This window comes from Glandiceps talaboti, chromosome 6 (assembly GCF_964340395.1).
Source record: "Glandiceps talaboti chromosome 6, keGlaTala1.1, whole genome shotgun sequence".
In the NCBI taxonomy this organism is placed as follows: domain Eukaryota; kingdom Metazoa; phylum Hemichordata; class Enteropneusta; family Spengelidae; genus Glandiceps; species Glandiceps talaboti.
The window spans coordinates 18,150,592-18,174,152 of NC_135554.1; the positions used below are offsets into that span (position 1 = coordinate 18,150,592).

The window sequence follows — 23,561 nt, forward strand, 5'->3', positions numbered from 1 at the left end:
AGTCTAGCAAATGTCATTTTCAGACCAGACATTCCATTGAGATTACGTTAAGCGGTGGGTTGGGCCATGTATGCATATATATACTTTAATATATTCAATCTCTGCATTCAGGTGTTGACAAACACATTTACGTCATTACTATGTCTTATCGGTTTATGGTAACTGTGAGTTTGATGAGTGTGTAGACGTTGTCATTCACACATTTTAGTTAACGTATTGGTGGCTATTTTTACAAGCCCCTCCTTAAGATGAATATGCATGTAAAATTAGCTATTGTCCTCTGTTTGTGCTTGTCGCTAATACGGTTATTTGATTGGCAGTTATTTATATCCTGATGACATTGGCTAGACTTTGGATGTTCCATCCTCGATAGCGATGTTCGGTCGTGTGTCGTATTCTATCAGAAGAACATCCGAGGTCTAGCAGATAGACTAAGAAATGGTATGCTACGTCATGCAATAAATGACAAAATATACACATGAAGGAATTAAGCTAGGGGTATTTATTTCACCATTAACATTCAACTCTTGGGCATGTGCAAAATATTACTGTGTAATATATCACTTGCTTGTAAATATAAGATTAAGTAAACCCCTGGATAACCATGTATTCTGATATATCTCATATATTGGTTGGATAGTATAGTAAATATCTAAACTAATTTAATACAGGTGAAAGAGAGAGTGACTGTACTTATATGCTATTTTGGCCAGTAAAATGCAACCAAGACTATGAATCCTTTCCCATCTACAAACCTGTTTAAAAGACAAAGTTCATCAATCTGGTTTGATCTTTTTATTTAATTTTATAATTTGAATGTACAAGTTCAAATTTTAGGCTATAATCTGAAATTAATTTGATACTAATTACATCAGCGGTATAACTGAAAGTTGTGTGATTGGTTTGTTTCATTGCTGGGTGATGACATAAATATTCTGACACCATAAACATAACACATCATCTATTTTGGGTTTTTATTTTCTTACACTTTTTTGACATGTTGCTGATAATAATGAAACATTTTGAAAAACCTTGGATAACAATTATTGTTTTGTAGTATTTTCAATTTGTAAAGTGTAAGTTTTGAAGAGATAACCAAAACTGGCGTAAAATTTATCACATTTGCTAAGAAAATAAAAACCCAAAATTGATCAGATGGTATTACATTCCACAAGTGTACAGTAAAGTAGAACACCATTATTTCCTCATCATATAGAGCAAAGGGTTTGATAAATTACCAATATGCAAAACTGATGTTGTGAAACTTCTACAGGAGAAATGAAGATGCTTTGGTGTTTCACTCATGAGAAATGACATTTTTTATACACACTCAGAAAACTTCAGATGCAAAAGAAACCATTACATAAGTGCTGCACACAGTGGGGATGTAGAAGTAGGCAATTTACCAAGTTAATTATCACTTGGAAAGTAAACAATTGAAGTCATTAAAATCATCAAGTTCATGTGTATTTTTTTTCAGAAGAAGCCTGTTTCCATGACACTGTTAACAAATAGCAATGCTTAATTAGTTTTCAATGTGATTGGGTAAAGGATCCGGATCCTCCTGTGCGTGTTGTGTCTCTGTTATTGTTAGTCTGGAGTTGAATTGTGTCAATCTTTGTGTTAAAAACATCATGTTCCACAAGTGAAACACCAAGGCAACATCATTTCTCCTGTACAGGGAATGTATTTTGGACTGTAACAATGATGACTGATGCAATAACATTCTTATGGAATAATTATCTATAATCCCAATATAAAATTCATGATAAACTCTAAATGGTATTTATTTGGATCTTCTTACTTCAATTTATGCCAAGTATTTCTGATATGCATTCAAATAGTTGATTTCATAATAGTGCATCAGCAAAAGAAACAAACAGTTTTCATTTTAAGTTTCTTTAGATTGTGTTACCGAATGTGGTTGGAGATGGTCACCTAGCTGTATGGTATATATAGGGTTAATAATATTCAAATGCCATCAATTTGTGTATGTATTGGTGTATGATTAAATAGCACTGCCATATTGATGATCTACATGATGTATTTGACCTTGGCATCTATTTAATTTATGCTTACAAAGTTAATAATGAGAGGAGAAATAAAGTCACCTTGGTGTTTCACTCAAGGGACATGATGTGTTTAACACAAAGATAGACACAATTCAACTCTAGACTAACAACACGCAGCAGGATCCTTTACTTAATCACATTGAAAAGTGATAAAGCATTGCTATTCTTTCACAGTGCAGTGGAAAAACATCTGCTGAAAGAAATTACACAGACTTGGTGATTGTAACAAAGTGACTTCAAATGTTTACTTTCAAACTAATAATCAGCATATTAACTTGTCTACCTCTACATCATCACTGTGCATGACATCTCTATAATTGTTTCTTTTGCATTTGAAGTTGTCTCTATGTGTGTCTCATAAGTGAAACACCAAGGCATCTTCAATTCTCCTGTATGATGTTCTACAGATGTTCAATAGCCTTGAGGAATATCATGGTTGGAAAGTACCCTAACTGAAATCACTAGAATTAAATAATTATTTTGTAATTAAGGATATTCAAATCCAAACAACCTTTAACCCCAAAGACTAATCTGACTTACTGGATGATTACAATGTGCATTCATAATTTACTGATAATTTTTAAAAAGAGATTTTTTAGAGATCTGTTATTCTTTTTCAGACTCGACATCATGACGGAGATTGCTGACATCATTTCTTCTCTTCTTAATAGTGACCAATAGGGCAATAAGAGTGACTGCAAATAACATAGATGACACAGCTGCAGTAACCTCAGCTGGATCGCCAAAGTGATGAGTTGAATTGGCTGATAAAAAAATAAACATGATCATAATTATGAATCAACGAACATTATTCTAAGTAATGTTCGATATATACTGTTTGCCATAGATGGTGAACAAATTGTCCCAAACATGACAGAACCGACCCCCCTCCCCCTCCCCCAACATCCCTGTTCATCACTTGGGAGAATCTCCTTATTCATCACATCTTCCTGTCACTCTTCCTTTCAATTACATTCACACCTTCCCAATCTATAATACAATTCGTTCTGTATAGCTGTTTTGATTGTTTTGTGCTATTGTGGTTGCTCATTGGAATTTGAATAAAATGCCAAATATACATGGAATTGATACATAAAATCAGTATATAAGTCAGTAAGATGATAAAAAGGATTCTTTAAAGATGAACATGAATGAAATCCTCAGTATATGATTGTCTTACCTTCCTCGCTAGATCTCTTCACACGCATTGGTCCATGGGAAATGGTTGTGGCTTTGGAACTGCCAATGTACTCATCAATACTACGTCGTTGCACTGAATTGCTGATGCAGCCCTGGTTTCAAACGAAAAAGTTGACTTAAGAAAAACATCTATAACTCTTGCACTTACTAGCATTATAGCTAAGCAACAATTTTTCTTAAGTGTCGATATGAGAAAATTTCACAAATTTTATCTTGGTAAAATAATCAAACTAATATATAGTTGATGTATATCGATATATTCAGTTGTAATTTTGATATGTTTCCTTAGATGCATAACGAAGGTAGAGCAGTGATCTGAAAACAATAGGAATCCTGTAATATCTCCTGTATTTGCATTACTTTGGTCTCATTTCCATTTTGATATAGGATATAGTTTTTCAAAAACATTAAATAACTAACATCATTTTGAATATTCAAGGGATTTTGATTACAGTACTTACTCATTTCATCTTAGTCAGAATACCTTCATTATTGAGATGTGATTACTCAAGACCAACTAATGTTAGCAGATTTATTTTCAAACATGGATTTTAGTGGGGTAATTTAAAGTTAAAAATTGAATACATACATCTCCACAGCGAGATCCACTGGCTCCAGGTCTGCAAACTAATACTGAACAGTGCAAGAAAAATCGTTCAGATTCAGCCTTGACGACTTCAGTTATGTTTGCCTTAAACCAGTGTTCATGCAGGCTGTTACTGGGAACTTCTTGAACAAATGGTTCCAAACAACTAGTGATGAATAAGTATGAAAATAATGGGTGTGAGAACATGAATCATAGCTTTAAATTGATATGGTGTGTTCAACAGTCTGACCAATTAAACGAAGTCACTGCTGAAATGTCTTCATTTCTAAAGTGAAGTGCCAGAGCTTGATAAGTTGTGCAATCAACCTCTGGTATGTCAAAGTATTTTAAACTTCACGAAAAAAGAGGAAGTGCACAAGTTGAGTAACTAGGGTGTTTTGTTTTGGTTAAATCACAGCAGGCTCAGGCTGAGTTCGTTATGTTTACAAAAATACACAAAACAAAACAAACAAACAAACAAACAAAAAGACAGACAGGCAGACAGACAAACAGACAGATATATATATATATAGATAGATAGATAGATAGATAGATAGATAGATAGATAGATAGATAGATAGATAGATAGATAGATACAGACATACAGAGAGGCAGAGACAGACAGACAGACAGACAGACAGACAGACAGACAGTTAGATAGACAGATAGACAGAGAAGCACATATAAACATGCATGACAGGATAATTATAAATGAATATCAACAAAGTTTCTATGCGACAAGATTTAACAATGTGTTTTATTACCATGTTCATGTTTGACAGTTTATTTGCTGTTGTTTGTTTGTTTGTTTTATTTATGTATTGTGTGTTTCATAAACAAAACTAATTAAGCCTGAGCCTGCTGTGGTTAAATTTCATGTGATATGATGTATTATGCAGGTTTATTTTATAGAACATGCTACGGTTTTGCTTGGTTTTAGTAATGTTTAATTAGTTAATTGAGTCAACTGATTGGAGTTAAAGATGGAAGTGATACTCACCCAGATGAAATCAGCTCGAAATAACTGCCGGCATCTTTAGCATCAGCTGTGTTTGCAGCAAAACACTGGTCTACAAACACCTCTAGATTCTTATCACCAGATCTCACACCCACTCCAAAGTACATTGGTTCATCTTCACACACCTCCACTGGAAAATCCAGGGCATTGATTGGATCACTAAAATCGGGTCCCTTGAATATGGTCAGATAGTAGACAAAGCTGCCAAAGCCAGTCTCTGTTACACCTTTCTCACTGAAATTTGAATAAAACACTGTTAGTTATAAAGCTTCTACATGTTGCCAAGAAAGAGAAACAGATACAATTTCGTTCAATAAAATATCATGATATAAGTAATCATTTCGGTAATACTTTGTATGCAAAGTGTTGTCAGAGAGGTTGGTATCCTGCATGAGGTATGAATTAATATGAATATAAACTAATAAGGTGCAGAAGCTAAATTAAATACTTCATTTAGTAATATATAGAACGAAAGTTACTATTTAACTGAAATATATATTCTATTCATGCATTGCTCTAAACAGACAGCTGCATCGAGGAGCTAGGGTCCAAAAACTAAATATCGCCCTTGCATTTACTATATGCATGTTTTATTCTGCCAACTTCTTCAAAAAGTTATTTACGCCATCAGATATATTATAAATGACAATTTAAGTAGCTCACAAATGTCAAATACATTGATTTGCATAATGAATCCGATATGTTTTGCATCTGATGTAACTGGAAGATACGTCGTATCCTCCGCTCTGCTCTATCCTGAATGACTTTGCTTGATCGATGTTTGAAGGCACCCCTTTATCATGGCATGCCTTACAGCCTACATATGACGTCATTTAGTATCATTTAGCTTACCAAGGATTAGCAATGATTTGTGCTTCCACGTTGGACATTCTGTCATATTTGCATTCCACACGATGTAAGACGTCATCGCCTGCCTTAATATCATTGATGTACAAGATGTACGAATCATCTTCTGAAGTCTGAAATAGATAAAATGTTGATTGTAAGTACCGTCATGGTGATAATGTGAAAGGATATAATGAACAAGAAAATTAAATTGTAATAGAATTGGCCATATGGCTGAGAATTGCTTATATATTTTGGATTTTTAATTTATGTAACAATTTTATTATGGCCTCCTACTTGAAAAATCAATGCGAAATAACATATGCCAAGTCCTCGTAGCTCAATAAATTGTCAAAGGTTATGTTTGTAATTGTACTACAATAATAAACATTTTCCATATTTTTAGCTGCTTTTCAATCCGATGGGTTACGAACACAGACTGATCTATGTTGTATCACATATAAAGTTGTTATATAAATTAAAAATCCACATCCATATGGCCACTTTAATTAAGACATCTATGATACCCATGTATGAGATTCCCTGCTCATAGTACACTATTTGGAGATATTTCTGAGGTCACACTTATCCTTTGTAGAAGGTCAGATTAGACTAGATTAGATAAGACCACAAAACATCAGAACTGAAAGACAGCAACGAACAGACTGACAGCATGCACAGTCTTGGGTATTGTAATACTTCGAGTCTCCTCAACTAAATGTTCTCCAATAGTTAACATTCCTGTCTTGGTTGCTGAATATTGCATACACACAAGTGATCACTTGGCGTGGTGAAAGCAGTGAATTGGTACCTACGCTTAGTGGCATCACATATGGTGGCTGCGGTGGGATATTTTGTATCAAACAGATGTCTACTAATGTATCAATTTGAATATCACTGCTATCATACGCAATCCATCATAGAGCATACTAAATTCAACACAATTTCTTTGAATAATTCGTAGTAGTTTTAATACATGCCTGTAGAATTTGAGTAATTTATGGACTTTTACCCCACTCCTGATTTTAGGGGGTTTGAGAGTTCAAATGCATACACTTGACGATAAGTTTGCATTGCAACTTATGTTTCAAAAATTGCCATGTACAACAAAGAAATCAACTAGAAGATTTACCTTTGATTCAGTATCACAGCCATCCAGTTCGGTTCTGAACAAATAATATTCCTTGGATGATACTTCCATTGAAGAGCCTTTACAGGAGCCGTCTCTCCAGTTCAGATCATACGGAGATACCTCGCCAAACTGAGAACTTGGTATTTGGACCACTATGTGACTTGAACTACAGATGATGATTACACCATCTTTGGTCAAGACTGGTTGTACTAAAGATGAAATGAAAGAAAGAGTAAAACAAAAGCAACAAATGAAAAATAAAATTACTTATGGAGTCAACATGTTTTGGAAACAATCCTAAATATTCGCTAATGTCTTGTAAGGCTGTCGTCTCTAGCCTTACTCAAGACTCATGAACCAAGTAGGAGTAATACAGCTTGAGTCTCCTTATCCAAGATTTAGACATTCTTCGTATTACATCCATGCAATCTTACTGTACCTATCTCTTCAAAAAGTTGAGTTCAACATTAGTTTGTCGATCATTGGAAATGGGAAAAAATTGTCGTTTCAGAAATCTTCTCACAGGTTCTCGCGTGTGTCATCTTTGAAAAACACCAAAACTGAATTTAGTTTCTTTAGAATAGAAGGAATTATTGTACTAACCCCCCGGCTCAAGATCTTCTAAGTCAGCCACAGGGGCCCGAGGTTCATCATCATTGCCAGGTTTGGGATCATCCTCTGGCGACAAAACTTCACCTGGAGAAGGTATTCTAACATCATCAATGGCTACATCAGAGCAATCATTCTCCCCTCTGATAGCTTCAAATACAAGCTGAAATTGTTAAGCAAAGTTATCAAGATTACAAATCACCAAATGTGTTTACATAATTAACACTTTATCATAACAAATGATATCCCCTAAAATGAAGATTTAACTTCAGTCCATGCTTTATATACCACATGAATACTTCACCGTATCAAATTCTTGTCATGTTCCCAACCAGTTTCATCGCACAGAAACCACAGAGTACATGAAATGTCAGACCACCAGTATTTATGTTACAATATTGGTCTGATATGAACCATTTGGTATTTACACATACATTCCTTTTCTCTGTAATATTTTATTTCACAAACTTCGTAAAAATATCACTCAAACTACTATCGTGGTGTACCTGGAAGTCTTTATCACTGTTCACTTCTATCACTCCATGCAACCAGGTATTGCCGAAGTCTCCGTCTTTGTCCCATACAGGACTATTAATATCGGCCCCCACAGCCTTGACATATACGTTCAGTGTGCCACCACAGTCCATATGATAGTAGAATTCAATGGGACCATTGTAAGGAGGGGATACTGGTGACAAGAGACGGGCATGCTGTCCAGTCAAACGATCAGATGGCTCCGCATACATGAAGTGACCATCCTCTGTCGATAACAATCATGGTAAGGTGATAAAATATGGAAACAATTTTTTAGTAGAAAAACTCCACTTTTTAAACATTTGCTAACCTAAGTGGTGACAGAAGTAGGCGATAGTAGAAACAGTGTTTGGAAACCTAAAGATTCAGTTGCACTTGAACCGTCTACAAGTACTTTTCATTTTCCTCTTCATTCGAAGTATAAGAAAAAAGGTAGACATCTACCTTCATATCAAATTGTCCCAATGATCACTTAAACTCTCCCTCCCCCCCCCCCGTTCTGGCTGATTGTGTAGCATCTTAACCTCTGTCACCATTGGTTCCCCAAATCTTTAGAAAGACCATGTGGATGTTGAAGGACATCTCAGATAGTAATAGCTTGTATTCAACGAATAGTGACCCGGAGTTAGGACAACATAGCGAATCATGTCATATTCATGATCTTAATGCACTTCTTAAAAGTTTGAAGTTTTATTTGTTATGTCTCATAGATGGCATTATTCTTACAATAAAAAGACTCGACGAACATAAAATCTGATGAAGCACACTCTTGTAATACTAAACAATTACTTACGTGTTCCAGTAGTATGGTCAACATCTGGACCAGTGTTGGGGGTTGGGGTTGGCCCATCCTGCCAATACCAATTGAAGTCTGCCTGTGGGTCACTTGTGTAACCACATCGGTAGGGATCGTCAAAGTTACAGGTCAGAGAATCTACAAATAAATGGTAGCAATTAAAACATACATACGTATAATAGTTAAATCTCCATTGGTTTAGTAAGTATAGTCAATAGCCAGATATACACAAATTGTTGCAACCAAACGGATTGGATTGTTGAAAGCTTCAACTATATCCTGTTTGCCAATAATCATGTTTCCAAAAATTGTGAAAGCCTTTCAAAAATGTGTTTGTTACCTGGTGTAGGATTATTTGTTATTTCAACATCGTCAATGGCAACTTCACTCTTCTGAGTTGGTCCTCGGACACCTTCAAAAACGATCTAACCACATATGCAAAAGAAAGGGAGATGCATCGTAAAGAAAGGTCGTATAAACCACTAATTGAAGTAGGAGTCCAGAATTCCAAAACATCAGCCGGCCCTACATTTATGTTTCAGAAGAAAGGTCCATCGCATATTGAATGGCAAATCCTCCAAAGTTGTCAAGGTAATGGAACACATAAGAGTCCCTCTCCTATTGTGAACTGACTCGTTAACGAAAAACTCACCTGAAACGGTACATCACTCTGCAAAGGAACCTGTGCTTTCAACCAATCGATACTCTCTGACCCTTGTTGAACCCATATGGGATCTACATCTTCCGGACTGGCACCTTCAGGTACTCTGTATACCTTAAGTGTGCCACCTAGCGGTCGTTCGGCACCAGACCCATAGTTATGATAGAAAAATGTCAATGTCGTATCGATGGGGTGACTGACAGGTGAAAACAGACGACCAATACTCTCTGGATGTTGTAGTTTAACTGGCATGTACATGTAAAATCCTGGCGGGAAAAGAAATTGACGTTGTTAACGACACTTCTACCATTTCATATACTGTAGGGTATTTTTGCGTAGGAACTAAGTACATCTTTTCTTCCTGACTAGCTTTTATTCTTGTAAAAAGAGGTTTAGATGGTCTTTGTAAATAAGTCAATCTTTCTATCTGTCTGTAAATTGATTAACAGAAGATAACGGCTTATGATGGGATAAGCTGGCTTGGTTGTTTCTTCTACAATATCCTCTAAATCCCAGAATTGCACAGAACAAAACATTAACTTATATAAATGTACTATATGTAGCTGTTATAATTAACTTTGTTTATATTGCCATTCCTAGCAGTTATGTGGATATCTAGTCGGACAAAGGACTATACCCTGACACCATTTAAACTTTTCTTTTTTTCGCGAAGTTGGGCTAAGAAGATCGCGAGTTTAAAGGCAAAAAGTGAGCAAACATACGACACACAGATGACGACAAGAACATGCCCTTGGAGTTTCACTTTCGATATACACGTCATTTCCGTTTTGACCGGTACCGCTTTACATTCAATGGGACTTTAATGACGTATTTGAGTATTCATATGCTACAGTAATCAATTGACTTTCCACTTACCTGAACCTGTAGTATGGTCACTCTCTGGACCAGTTCGTGCAGCGTTAGTTGGACCGGTAAATCGGGTGAACGTAGTGTCAACCTTCTGTGGTAGATACCCACATATTTCTTGGGCTTCAAAATTACACTGCAAGCTTCCTGTTTTTCAGAAATAACAAAGGCTTCGTTATTGGATGAGAAAGGTGAGTACCACTCAATTTGAAATATATCGACCAATTCTGGCAAACGTACAAAAATCGATCATATTAACGAAAGGGTCAATCAATCAATCAATCAATCAATCAATCAATCAATCAATCAATCAATCAATCAATCAATCAATCAATCAATCAATCAATCAATCACCAAATAAACGTGTACGAAAGAAAACTTAAGGTAATCTGAAATCTAAATTTGAAAGTTTTCTCTATACTAGGACTTTCATTGATGGACACCCTTTAAATACTGTAACAAATGTCTGTACCAAATGTAATGAATAAGTTTCATTCGGAAAATAAAGTTAAATCGTTTCAAGCATCGATGACTATAAATGCTGAAGAATTTCTAAGACTTTTCTTAACCAAAACGGTTAAATTCGTTCCCGTGCTCTGTCACATTAATTTTGTAATCGTCCATTGGGGTTTGTACAATGCCTTGTAAAATATCTTTGTTCGCACATCTTCAAGTATCATCGACATATTACGTCAATATTCATCAACAGTACAACTTTCCCCGTTCAATATGATAGCAACAATCTTAATACCCCCTTTTTCTTACCTGGTATAATTCTCTCAAGATACTTTTTATCAGGGTTGCTATGGAGAGCATGACCAGAAGTAAATGGTGTGTGTTTCTGGAGAGCGCACGACCCGTCCTTACGCATTTCAATCGATCTGCAGAGGAAGGTTTTTTCACCGAGACATACGTGGCCACACTGTTCTAACGTAATTCCAATATACACCTCATAGTCAAAGTTTGGTAGCTCAGATCCACCAGTCAACAAAAACTCGTCGAGTGGGTGTGCATCTGGAACAGGGAGTTATCTATAACTTAATACACGTACTAGCAAAAGTGTGAATATTTGACGTTATTGCAACCATTATCTCATTTTCCAGTACATACATATTTATTTATGCGTGCCAAAATGTCATACCTAATATAAGCACATACTACAAAGATAAACTGTTATGTATCATAAAACGCTAAAATACTCAGCTAATCAAGGCCGTAGGGATATGGTCAGGTGTTGATTACGACAAAGATATAAAGGAATTCAAAAATGATTTTATATTCTCGAAGAGGTCGTAATTTTTCACAGCATGTAATGCGTATTAAAGGATGATTTAGCCTATGGATGATCCTCGAAATTAATTTTCTTGATATCACTAGATTATTTGCAAATGTTCATGTGAAAACTATCAATACATTCATTTTGCCTTATTGTCTGAGTAAAACCATTCTTGAGGTGAAGGCAATTCACATGACATATCAAGACAGGTTTGTACGTACCTCCAGCCGGTACAGGCCCTGATACCGATTCCTCTGCATTACAAAAGAACAAAAAATGTTATTACACTGGTCAATAAAGATGATCTTTAGTATTCATCATTATGTAATCAAAATAAATATACGAGTGTGAGAAACTTACATTTAAGTATCAGCATTTTGGGTTTATTTCCCGTCAGATTTCATAGAAATACTTTACCTTGTTCACAGACTTCTCCCGTGTACCCAAACGCACATTCGCACTCAAATGACGTCTTGTGATTTTTGCACACGCCACCATGTTCACAAGGGTTGCTCTCGCACATATCAACAGCTAGTGGGAAATAATATACAAATGTTATGTATGAAGCATTCCTGCTTCACTAAAATGATATATTATGTGTCATGAGTGTCCCCATTTTGATGGAGTAAAGATTACTATGTCGCACTTCAATGTTCATATTTTCCCCACCTGTTCAATTTTGCCTTCCTTCGCAGGAGCATTGTTTTAATCTTTGGACGTGACGATGATGTTTTGAATCGAACTTATCAGCAAATGTTATCGAAAGCTATCTAATGCTTATAATTCTAAAGTCCAAAATGTTACTGTAAAAGTGGTCATAATTTACAATTACATTATCATTTGAAAGGCGTCCCAATACTTTCTCATGTTCACAAGTATTATCACAATTTTGAGCAAATTAATTAATATCTGTCCAAATCGAAGTGTCATGTCTAATTAAAAGACCTATTCCAAAGTTGCTGGACAGGTACGTGTAAAGTGTTTTTAAGTTATGAATGAATTACACAAGTAGAGTTCCCATTCTTGATCTGTGTCATTTACTGGACCAGTGGAGATACCATGCGAGACCTCCTAAAATCTTCATAAAGATGAATGTTTTGGGATAAATCCCTGCGAAGTGACCCCTTGCTACAGATAAAAGCTATGAAGCATATTGCAATGGGACATGAATTCCAAATTTCGACGTTTAATATCAAGATTTTTAGATGGTCATGGGGAAGACCATCTGCCAACCTGGTTATGTGTGTGTTGTGTCACCTATTTAACCCATATCAAATAGAGGTAAAATATTTTCGCTCCCAAAACGGCAGAAATTTTGAACTTACGATCTTCACATTCACAACCTGTTAAACCAGCTGGACAGTCACACGTGTAGTAGTCACCCATGTCATGGCAGGTTCCTCCATGGTGACAAGGATCGGACAAACACGCAGTTGCGGCTGTAATATTAAACAAACACTATCAAAATCTGTATACAGGTTTATGTAGAAGTTGAATGATTTTCACACCCTTAAACTTAGTGTCAGGTCCTGTCCAGTAAAGTAACGGCGAGAAAAAACCCATTTGATCAAATGTCAAGCTAGCTCTCCAAACCAAAAATAACCCAGGTCAAACACTCTCATTCCTTATACATAGTAATCAACAGTGTAACTACTCACGCTGATCGCATCGTTTACCACCATATCCTTCTTCACATTCACAGTAAAAGTCATTAAAACGGTCATCACACACTCCGTTCTGACAAGGTTCGGAATCACATTCGTTGATTTCTGAAACAGTAAGGAGTTGCAGTGATATTAAAGCAATCTATCACTCAGTGACGTCATATGCATCCAATTCCTACACTGGTTTAATTAAGTCTTTCCAAAGTACAACGCATTAGCTCGATATTTGAAATTAAAAGGTTCTCCATAGGGGCGCGATCGATAGTTCAATAAAGGATGAAAAACTAAACTCTTTTCGTTAGGCCTCAGAATCCTCCCTACTCTTCCCTTCTAACTAAATTAGCCAACATTGGAAATGTTTTCGACAGCACAATCAATTTCAAATCAGGGTGTAGTAGTATGTAGTGCTATGCATTCACAGCAGGTATGTTGTTAAGAAAAAGTCGTTACACTTTGTCCTACATAGATTTTTTGATCTCGTCCCTACGCGATGTTTTATTGGAACTTTAATGCAGTTTACAGTAGAGAGAACATACAGTTGCATCATCTTAACCGATTTCTCACCTTCAGCACACGTAGGGCCAGTCCAGCCCTCCTGACATGTGCAAGTAACTTCACCTTTACTATCATCACAGGTAGCGCCATTTTTACAAGGGTATGTATCGCATGGTTTCATTTCTAGAAAGGGAAAGAATTATTACAAGATGACTTCTCTATGATAAGACTTAAAATACAACGTTATTAATTTGTTACAATTTTCATCAAGCTAAGTACACATTTCCAAATCCGTCCGATCTTTGTTCAAAACAAACTTAAGCAGAACGTTTCTTCGCAATGTGATTTAAACAATCACTATATGGCGAGATTGATGAATTTGTATATGTGACAATTCCTGTTTGCCCAACTGACAAAATCATTTTTGACTGTGCGTACCATGCTACTTTATCACGCATTACTGTGACAAGCACTAGTTGGTTCTTACGTTTATTGTTGACTCACCTTCATCGCAATATTGTCCCTTAAACCCATCCTCACATTCACAGGAAGGGACACTATCTTCTTCCTTACATTCGCCATTTTCACAGGGGTAATCATCGCACGTCTCAAATACCGGTGGTTCTGGAGTAAATAATAGCAAAATGACGTCATGAAATGAGAAACACTGATGATATGTACATTAAACCCTTCCAGTACTAGTGTCACGTGACTTTCTAACGTAAAATCACTTCATATTTTTCAACATCTTACAAGACTCTAGTAAACATTACAATATACGTAGAAAACGTTTCTAAATACATTTGATAAATTGTCCCAGTGGGCCTAATCTTGGAACGTCTTAGCGTAAAGTTAAGCAATCCTGGATATTTCAGTACAACTTCTACCATACATCTATACGCATTACAAATCAATCATAAAACAACACAACTTCAAGCTAGAAAGTTATTTTGAACTGGGTTATATACCTCTCGGAAAGGCAATAATGCACACAGTAATTAAATGAATATAATACAGCTATTTGACCTTTGTAAACCTAACACTTTGCCATTTGTACAAATTATGCTGTACATGAATACATGCATATGCACATCGCATAACAACATCACGAAATTTACATTCGTCCAAAAATACTGTCTGTCATTTTAAATGAGATATTTCTAGTGCACAGTTGATAAGTTTAGGCGAAGTCAATAATATCAATATTATAAGATATTATTATATTCAAATTACACTCCTTGTCATACATGTTGTCTGCTTTGAGTGATTGATAGACTAATCGATTTATTTATTTATATTTTCTAACTTTTTATATTTGCCTGGTTCAAACAAACAAACAAACAAACAAACAAACAAACAAACAGACAGACAGACAGACAGACAGACAGACAGACAGACAGACAGACAGACAGACAAACAAACAAAAAATAAATAAATAAATAAATAAATAAATAAATAAATAAATAAATAAATAAATAAATAAATAAATAAATAGATAAAATACTTAGTATTTGAGTGTTTGGGACCCAAACTTAAGATCTATAAGGTACTCGGAATTTAAGGGTATATACAATGCTTTTAACACATCAAAGGATGCGGTAATCCGCGACAACAGCACAGTCTATTTTAGAGTAAACTGTTGCATAAACACTTATGGCTAGAACTGTGTTTGAAACACCTAAACAAATAAGACGTGTATGACAAAGAGTGTTACAGTAACAACATATCTTAAGCATAGCTGCTGCAGTACAAGTGCAAAAGGAAGAAACGAGCTCAAACCTCGAGTAGCGAATAATGTTGCTTCAACACGTACAGGTGCTTGTGCTGTGGAAACTTGTTTGAGAGAAAATAAAGGAAGAAGATAAATTAGAAGAAACAGTAAGCCAGCTACAAAGCACACATGTCTGAGAAAATATGTTTTATGCGAACAAAAATGAAAACTGCAACGTGAATGAGCACAAAATTGGCTTGAAAATGAAAATATTATTCATTTAATCTGTCATGGGCAGATTTTTTTTACAAGTATATGCACACTCAGAAATTATGGACTTTGCTTTACATTTTAGAAAAAACAAAACTATAGTTAGACATATGGGCATTCTGACCTGCCATAAGAAGAGTGGGCAAAGTGGTGAATGCCGGCGGTAATGGTGGCTTCGGCAGTACTGCAGTAGTAGGAGGTTTCACTACACCTGTAATAAAATAAGTGTAAGAGTTTAAAGTATATACAGTCGAGATCTGGACATTTGTCGGCCGAAATCTTGTTTCACGTGATGTATTACATGATATTCTACGTGCTTAAGTTTGTCTTGTAATCGTGAGACTTGTGGCCTTCAAAGTAAGGCAAACTGAACTACAGATTTGATGCATATGCTAAGGTTTTCATGTGTGTCCAGAAATTGACATTTACATCATGATCGTAGAGAGAAGAAATAGATAGAGATGTGAAATCGATATCATGACACCATCTCTACAAAGTGATGTAGTTTATGATTATGCCACTCCAGGAAATGAAGGCTTTTTATGTAAACTATTGGTTCTAGAGTCATTCATTATTTCCTGTGATATAAATTTCGCGCGATAATTGATACTTGCGTCACATTAACTGTCCTAGCATGGAAGGTAGTAGACGTGTATATGTATAGTAAAATAAGCTGAATGAAATGAGCACTAAGGAGCCATGAATATTTATTAATCATCTAATAATTATACACGTGTGCCAAAGACAAAGACCTAAATCGATAAGAACAAATCAATAGGAAAATGTTGCAAGATAAGCTTTATAAGTTTTATATTTATGTAAGCACTTATTATAATTGATCTGGCATTAGTATGGCAATCTGACCTGACCAAAAGATTAATTAGTATATTTCAAAAGTACTTTAAATGTATACCTTTATCATGGAAATTTTCCTGTTGGTCGTAAAGTTGTGGTGTGTTGTGATTTGAGCCTCTATACAATTTCAGACATTCTAGAAGAAGTCATTGATGTCTGTTGATACTTGATTGGCAGAAATGACTTTTCGTGCACACCTGTCACCCAGTTACTGACCAAGGCAAGCTAGATTAGTAAATCTGTGAGGTATACTGTAGAGACCTATCCAACACTTTAAAGACCACAGTTATAATTGGATGATTATTCATATACTTACTCTGGTCACAGTTATCCCCTTCGAATCCAGGTTGACAGTTACATTTATATTGTGCGATTCCATCAATACACTCACCACCATTCTGACAGGGGCTTGAATTACATTCGTTTATTTCTGAAGAATGATATTGAACGGTGTATTTTTTTTTACGAAAGCAAGTGCAGTTGTAAAGTAGTTAAACTATCCTTGTGTAAGTAGATAAGTAGAATTGTGGAACATTATTATCATAATCAGAAGTCAAGTGAAGTAAACATTGAGTCAACCAGTAAGATTCTAGAAGAAACAGACGCTATGCCCAACATTATGTAACTTTGAAATCAAAGTATTGCATTTGTAAACTATTGTGTATATTTCCTTTGTATTTTTTTATTTATATTTATTATATTTTGCCTTCATAACAAGATGCCAGAACATCTGATCGAACATGTGAATATGGGTTGCCGTCAAAACCATTGATTAGTAGATCTGAACTAAACAGACTAGCTACCATGCGAATAACCAGGTGTTAGTACATCTTAACTCCACAGACGACCTACCATGTGAACATCGTTTGCCTTCATAACCAGGTGTACAGACACATCTAAAGTCATCCACAAGGTCTTCGCATTCACCATCATTTGCGCATGTGTCGCCTTCACAATCGTCTGTATCTATAAATTTCGAACAACAGGTAAGTACATTGAAAGCGTTTGTTAACGATGATATATGTTATGGCAGACTCTTGCCAACGGCAACATCAAAACATATCTATTAAAAGATCATAAGGATGTACAATAGAACAAAATGCCAATGGCAACATGAAATTATTGTTCTGCAAACTTGCCAAGTCGAACAAAGAATTGAATGGAAATAACTAATGTACTCGGGCCTACTTTTCACATAGTCCAATGGTTGTTAACACTCACTGAGAATTATAGATCTGAGCAACTTATCTTCGGTAGCACTACATAAAATTGAACTGTTCGAGATTGACGTCATTGCAAACCATTAATGGTAGTAGACAGTGTGACGACTTCAGACGCAGAATATGATTATTAGCCCGGATTATCCAGTTGTGTGTAATAGCAATTTGTAACATTGTTTACTCTTTGGGCCTGTGGCCTTATTGTACATACTTGTGCTGCAGTCATCACCCTCATAGCCAGCCGAACACTCGCAATGGTAAGTGTTTAAGCCGTCAATACATTGACCACCATTTTTACAGGCACCCTCAACACAGTCGTCTGGATCTACGGTGAAGAAGCAGAAAGATGGCATGAAGTGAAAAAGAATCCCTCAAATATACTATAATGACATTCTGTGCTATTTTTAATAAGGTTGTGGCTATGAATACTTCACAATTTATCAAACTCCACACGATCAGCTTTTTAATTTACTTTCAAGAGACTTGGTATTTATGCCTAGGCTTATAAGCTTATAATAGCATTCGTGTAAACCGACTTATAAATGATGTATGGTACTAGGTTTGTATTCGTGGTGCACCAGAGGCAAGTGTGTCTAATATAACATTTAGACTTACTGTCTTCACAAGTTTTCCCTTTGTATCCTTCAGCACACTCGCATGTGAAGTCTGCAATACCATCCGTACATTGTCCTCCATTTGCACACGGGTGAGAGAGACATTCATTGTCATCTGGGAAAAAAATATATTGGAAGACGTAAAGAAACACGAGGTTGAAAGACCTAATCGATCATCATGCTTTTTATTTCTGTTTACTCCTAGAATGCCCATGACATTTTGAAACCATCACAATGCCATAGCTATCACCTTTACAACATACCAAATTATTATATTTCCACATACAGATTGTACTGAAACGTAACCAAGTTCCGTTTCACTTCGTTTCAGCTGCAGGCCATTGCAACTGGGGTCTACAATGTGTATACTCAGGATACCTTAATACAATACTCACTTGTTTCACAATTTTCTCCACTAAACCCATCTTTACATTGACATACGTAGCCATTTACTTTGTCCTTACAGGTTCCACTGTATTGGCAGGGATTGGGTTCACAGTCATCATGATCTGTAAATAAAATGATTATATGTTAATGACAAAACTCTTTTATTCTAAAATAGTCCAGGTACTATGTCGGTATATATACGATTTAAAGTTTTAACAACAACAACAACAACAACAACAACAACAACAACAACAACAACAACAACATAATATTTTCCTGATGCAAATCTATTGATATATGCCAACATGATCTAACCATACGATTTTCGAACGTGGTTACATTTATAACCAGTGGGTGTATTTATTCGAAATTCAGTAATTTGTGTTATTTAGTTCCAAGTTAAACATGTTGAAGCTGTTATTCTTTCTTTTCCAAAGTATGGATTTTTCTCTGATTGAAGTGCTGTCGGGTAAATCTGTGCAACACTAACCTTGTCCACATAGTTCCCCTTCGAATCCATCAGCACACTCACAGCTGAACCCGTTGACTGCATCTTTACACGTGCCTCCATTCTTGCATGGCTTGGCTTCACAGTCGTCGATGTCTTAGGAGATAGAGTGGGAATCTTTGTCAAAACACACCAAGACGTTGATGATTTTTGTTTTTAGATATCGATTAGTCGTATTATAAGAAAAAATATTTAAGAACCGGGGTAAGACTTTTACTGTTCTAATCATAGAATATTATTGACAGAGTAAAAACGTATTTAATAACACCGAAGCACACAAAGTCGATCAAATTCTCTGACTTCCGCTGCTAACCATATTAATTACGTCATTTACATATTTTATATATGTTGTATACTTCATCTTACAAAGGGGTAATACATATATCTGACTCCTTGCATCTAGGATGTTGGCTATGACGAAATAAACATGAATGAAAGACATTTGTGGTTCTTTTCGATTTCAATTTTGTCTCGAAAAACTATCTAGAACTTTACCGATATTGCACGTGTGACCCGTCCATCCATCTTCACAAGTACAGGTAAACGATGCGATACCATCTTCGCAGGTGCCACCATGGTTACAAGGACTGGTACCACAGTCATCGTCATCTTCGAATTAGAATGGACGGAGAAAGTATGACAAAAGTATGAGGTAAGACAAAAATGAGATATAGATATACTAGAAGAATACACGGACAGACAGACAGACAGACAGACAGACAGACAGACAGACAGACAGACAGACAGAGACAGACAGACAGATAGACATACATACATACATACATACATACATACATACATACATACATACATACATACATACATACATACATACATACAGACAGACATACATACATACATACAGACAGACAGACATACAGACAGACAAACAAATTGTTACTTTGGATCAACATTATGCAAGTACTTTTTCAATAAAGAATCATTTATCAACCATTAACCGAGTATAATTGGGTGAACTTTGATTTGTCCCTTTTATAATCGGTGTGGGGAATGTAGGATAGGGTCATATGTGGTTTAAGGTAAGAGAAAACTTGACAAGTATACTAAGTATTCTTGTAAGCAAATTGTATCAGGTGTTCATTTTGAAGTAAATGCGACTCAAACATGAGAAAAGTGAAAGTTGATATGATAATCATGTGTGTATCAATGGATTTTCGATACCTCGGAGTAAAATATAAAGATGAATTGATTCCACGATGGCGTAAGTTCACGCGAAAATGTTCGGTATACTCACTCGTCTGACAGTATCTTCCAGAGTAGCCCTCAACACACTCGCATTCAAAGTCACCATTTTTGTCGATGCACTTAGCCCCGTTGTGACAAGGATCGCCTTCACACTCATCAATATCTGAAATTGAAATACAGAAATTATTCAAAGGTTCCTGCATTAGTATTAGCTTACCTAATGACAGTAATTTAAAGACTTCTATCTACCGTAAAGCCGTAAAATAATAAATCAAGTGCTTTGCAATAGTAGGATTTGTGAAGGTCGTTGGCATTGATAAAAAAATGTACTTGTAAAGTTATTGGCTGGGGTAGGGTTACTTTCCGGTATTTTCTTTACCAAGATACATTAGAAACTAACAAAGTTTGACGAGACTGAATCTTTTAGTTTTAATTTACATTTATGAAAATAACTAGATATACTGTTACCTCCTTGGCAATGTACGCCGTCGAATCCTTCGAGACATGTACATGTAAATCCATTTACTCCTTCGACACATGTACCACCATTTTTACACGAAGCAGGTTCACAGTCAATTATGTCTGATTGAAAAGTAGAAATGCATGTAAACTTAGTAAATGTGAGAACACATGGTTCGACCTTAGGGGCTAGCTGATACATTTTAGTCACACACAACCTGTCTGTCTGTCTGTCTGTCTGTCTGTCTGTCTGCCTGTCTGTCTGTCTGTCTGTCCCCCCCCTCTCTCTCTCTCTCTCTCTCTCTCTCTCTCTCTCTCTCTCTCTCTCTCTCTCTCTCTCTCTCTCTCTCTCTCTCTCTCTCTCTCTCTCTCTCTCTCTCTCTCTCTCTCTCTGACTCAAATTTCTCTCTGGTACTCGCTATGTCTTACTCTCTTGATATTCATTTAATATGTACCTTCGCCGCAATTCTTTCCTTGATATCCGATTTCGCATACACAGCTGTAATCGTTGACTGCATCAAAACATTGTCCATTGACACACGGTTCAGGCTTGCAGTCATCGATATCTGACGGAGAGAAGAGCGAAAGTAGACTAGATCAATGATTGACAGTGGGCACAATTATATCTTAATTTATTCAAACCTAGATTTTACATTTTACGCTTTTGATCTTTGTATTCTTTCATTTCATAAGCAAAAGATTCAAAAGTGATACTTTGGCAAATGATTAAACATTGTTAAACATATTACCTTCACTGCAGTCATCTCCAGTGTATCCATCTGCGCATGTGCAGCTGTAACCAGTTGGTTCTTCGTTACATTGGGCGCCATTTTGGCATGGATTACTATGACAATAGTCAATATCTGCAAGAAAGAAAAGACATTTAAATACATATATTGAAGTGATTTAACAATGCCAGTAATACTGTAATGACAAATAGAACTTGTAAATCACGACGCACTTTATTGCACATAACAAGAAAGATATCAGTTTTGTTATGGTTGTTTTGTATTTTCATATATTTGAATGACTGTGTCTTCATTAAATGTTTCTGTCTTTAGTCATTGAATACCTTAAAGTGGTACAAATCTATTTAACGTGATATATATCACACTGGTGTATGATTTGACTTACCAGTTTCACAATTCTTCCCTGTAAATCCTTCCTTACACTGACATTGATAAGAATTGACGAGATCGACACATTCTCCGTTCTGACAGGGATCAGACTCGCATTCATTTATATCTGTGGAGGAAATGCAATCCGTGTATGTTCTATAGATCTTTAATACCTTTATTTGCAAGATTTTCATCCAAATTTAATAGAGAACTTGGAAACCCGCCATATTGAATGTTGCATTTCCAGCGTTGCGAGATGTGGACTTTGCGTTGTTCAGTGGTACAGTTGGAACTAGCAATAGTTGTTACAGTTAACACCCCCGGGTACGGGTTGACATCACAATTCACTCCTGGACTAACACGTGATCACCTCTTGAAACATAAATTACTGAAGTAAATTATACTAGAAGAGGAATGTTAATAGGGAAATAAGGTTTACAGAAAATCTGGATTGGGATTCCTGAGTTTACTCACCTTTATCGCACTGTTTACCAGTGTATCCGGCTTCACACGTACAAGTAAAATCGTTGACATCATCATCACATTTACCATGTGAACATGGATTGGGAGTACAATCGTCATCATCTAATATCACAGATAGGCAGATATGGAGTAAGATTATATAACAAGTGGGTATACATGGATAGCACACTAATATAACCTCACTACATCGACTTTAGAGAGAGTGGCTATTACTATATGTCAGCTATGAGATATGCCCATACAACAACATACTGTCGTAAAGTGTAGTATCGAATTGAGTTTGGACATGGTGAATAGTGTCACTTTGATATGGGGATGTCTGAAAATTTGGTGATATAAACACAATTTACGTATAACTCAGCTAACTAGCTGCTCACTATGAAATTTACCCTAGTATAGATATCACACACGAGCACACAGTTCTCTCAGCACTCTCACACTAGAAAAGAAGCTTCGAGGCATTTGTAATAGAGGTAGTACAAAAACGACATGAAGACAAATTCACACAAACATAATCTATCGATTGCAAATAAGAATTTTACATTAAATTCAACACATATTGAATTACTTAGGACTGTTTTTGCTGTACTTACTAATGCCACAATTTTCACCACTGAATCCGGGCACACATTTACATGTATATCCATTGATCTCATCTTTGCATTGCCCACCATTCTCACATGGATGACTGTCACATTCATCAATGTCTAAAAACAGAAAATTTTACAATCAGACAACCAACAAATATATTGACTGATTACACTTCAATTGTATCCATAATTGATACAATAAGAAGTTAACATCATAATATTAGTCGTTGGGTGTAGAATATTGTAATTTAATTCAAAAAAAGTTTTTGCCGATCTGGAAAAATACCTTACCTTTTTTTTTAAAAAAAAGGGAAAATTATCCCGATCGAGATATATTCCCCAACCATTACTATTAGGACGTGTTGTCAACTAAATGTTACTCAT

General features: G+C 35.8%; 1 protein-coding gene across 1 annotated transcript; it reads right to left on the reverse strand.

Annotated features, from left to right (window-relative positions):
• Positions 1 to 2,463: 2,463 nt before the first annotated feature.
• LOC144436922 (uncharacterized) lies at positions 2,464 to 23,561 on the reverse strand. The gene is made up of 34 exons (XM_078125788.1): positions 23,558 to 23,561; positions 23,181 to 23,294; positions 22,579 to 22,689; positions 22,121 to 22,231; positions 21,736 to 21,849; positions 21,442 to 21,552; positions 20,577 to 20,690; positions 19,817 to 19,930; positions 19,304 to 19,417; positions 18,822 to 18,935; positions 18,428 to 18,541; positions 18,024 to 18,137; positions 17,445 to 17,558; positions 16,909 to 17,022; positions 15,862 to 15,948; positions 14,261 to 14,380; positions 13,826 to 13,939; positions 13,256 to 13,366; positions 12,923 to 13,036; positions 12,015 to 12,128; positions 11,819 to 11,851; positions 11,087 to 11,335; positions 10,331 to 10,468; positions 9,446 to 9,720; positions 9,134 to 9,218; positions 8,791 to 8,931; positions 7,970 to 8,223; positions 7,458 to 7,626; positions 6,855 to 7,063; positions 5,729 to 5,856; positions 4,859 to 5,110; positions 3,862 to 4,024; positions 3,253 to 3,364; positions 2,464 to 2,836 (listed from the first exon to the last, which is right to left on the reverse strand). Exons 1-34 carry the CDS (start codon positions 23,559 to 23,561, stop codon positions 2,679 to 2,681), a joined length of 4,503 nt encoding a protein of 1,500 aa, XP_077981914.1. The 3' UTR covers positions 2,464 to 2,678.

What these genes read in the sequence shown, in the direction of transcription:
- LOC144436922 (XM_078125788.1), bottom strand. An exon ending in TGGAGAAAATTGTGAAACAA is followed by an intron (nt 18,542 to 18,821) that starts GTGAGTATTGTA and finishes TTTTTTTCCCAG; the next exon opens with ATGACAATGAATGTCTCTCT. An exon ending in AGGGAAAACTTGTGAAGACA is followed by an intron (nt 18,138 to 18,427) that starts GTAAGTCTAAAT and finishes TCTTCACCGTAG; the next exon opens with ATCCAGACGACTGTGTTGAG.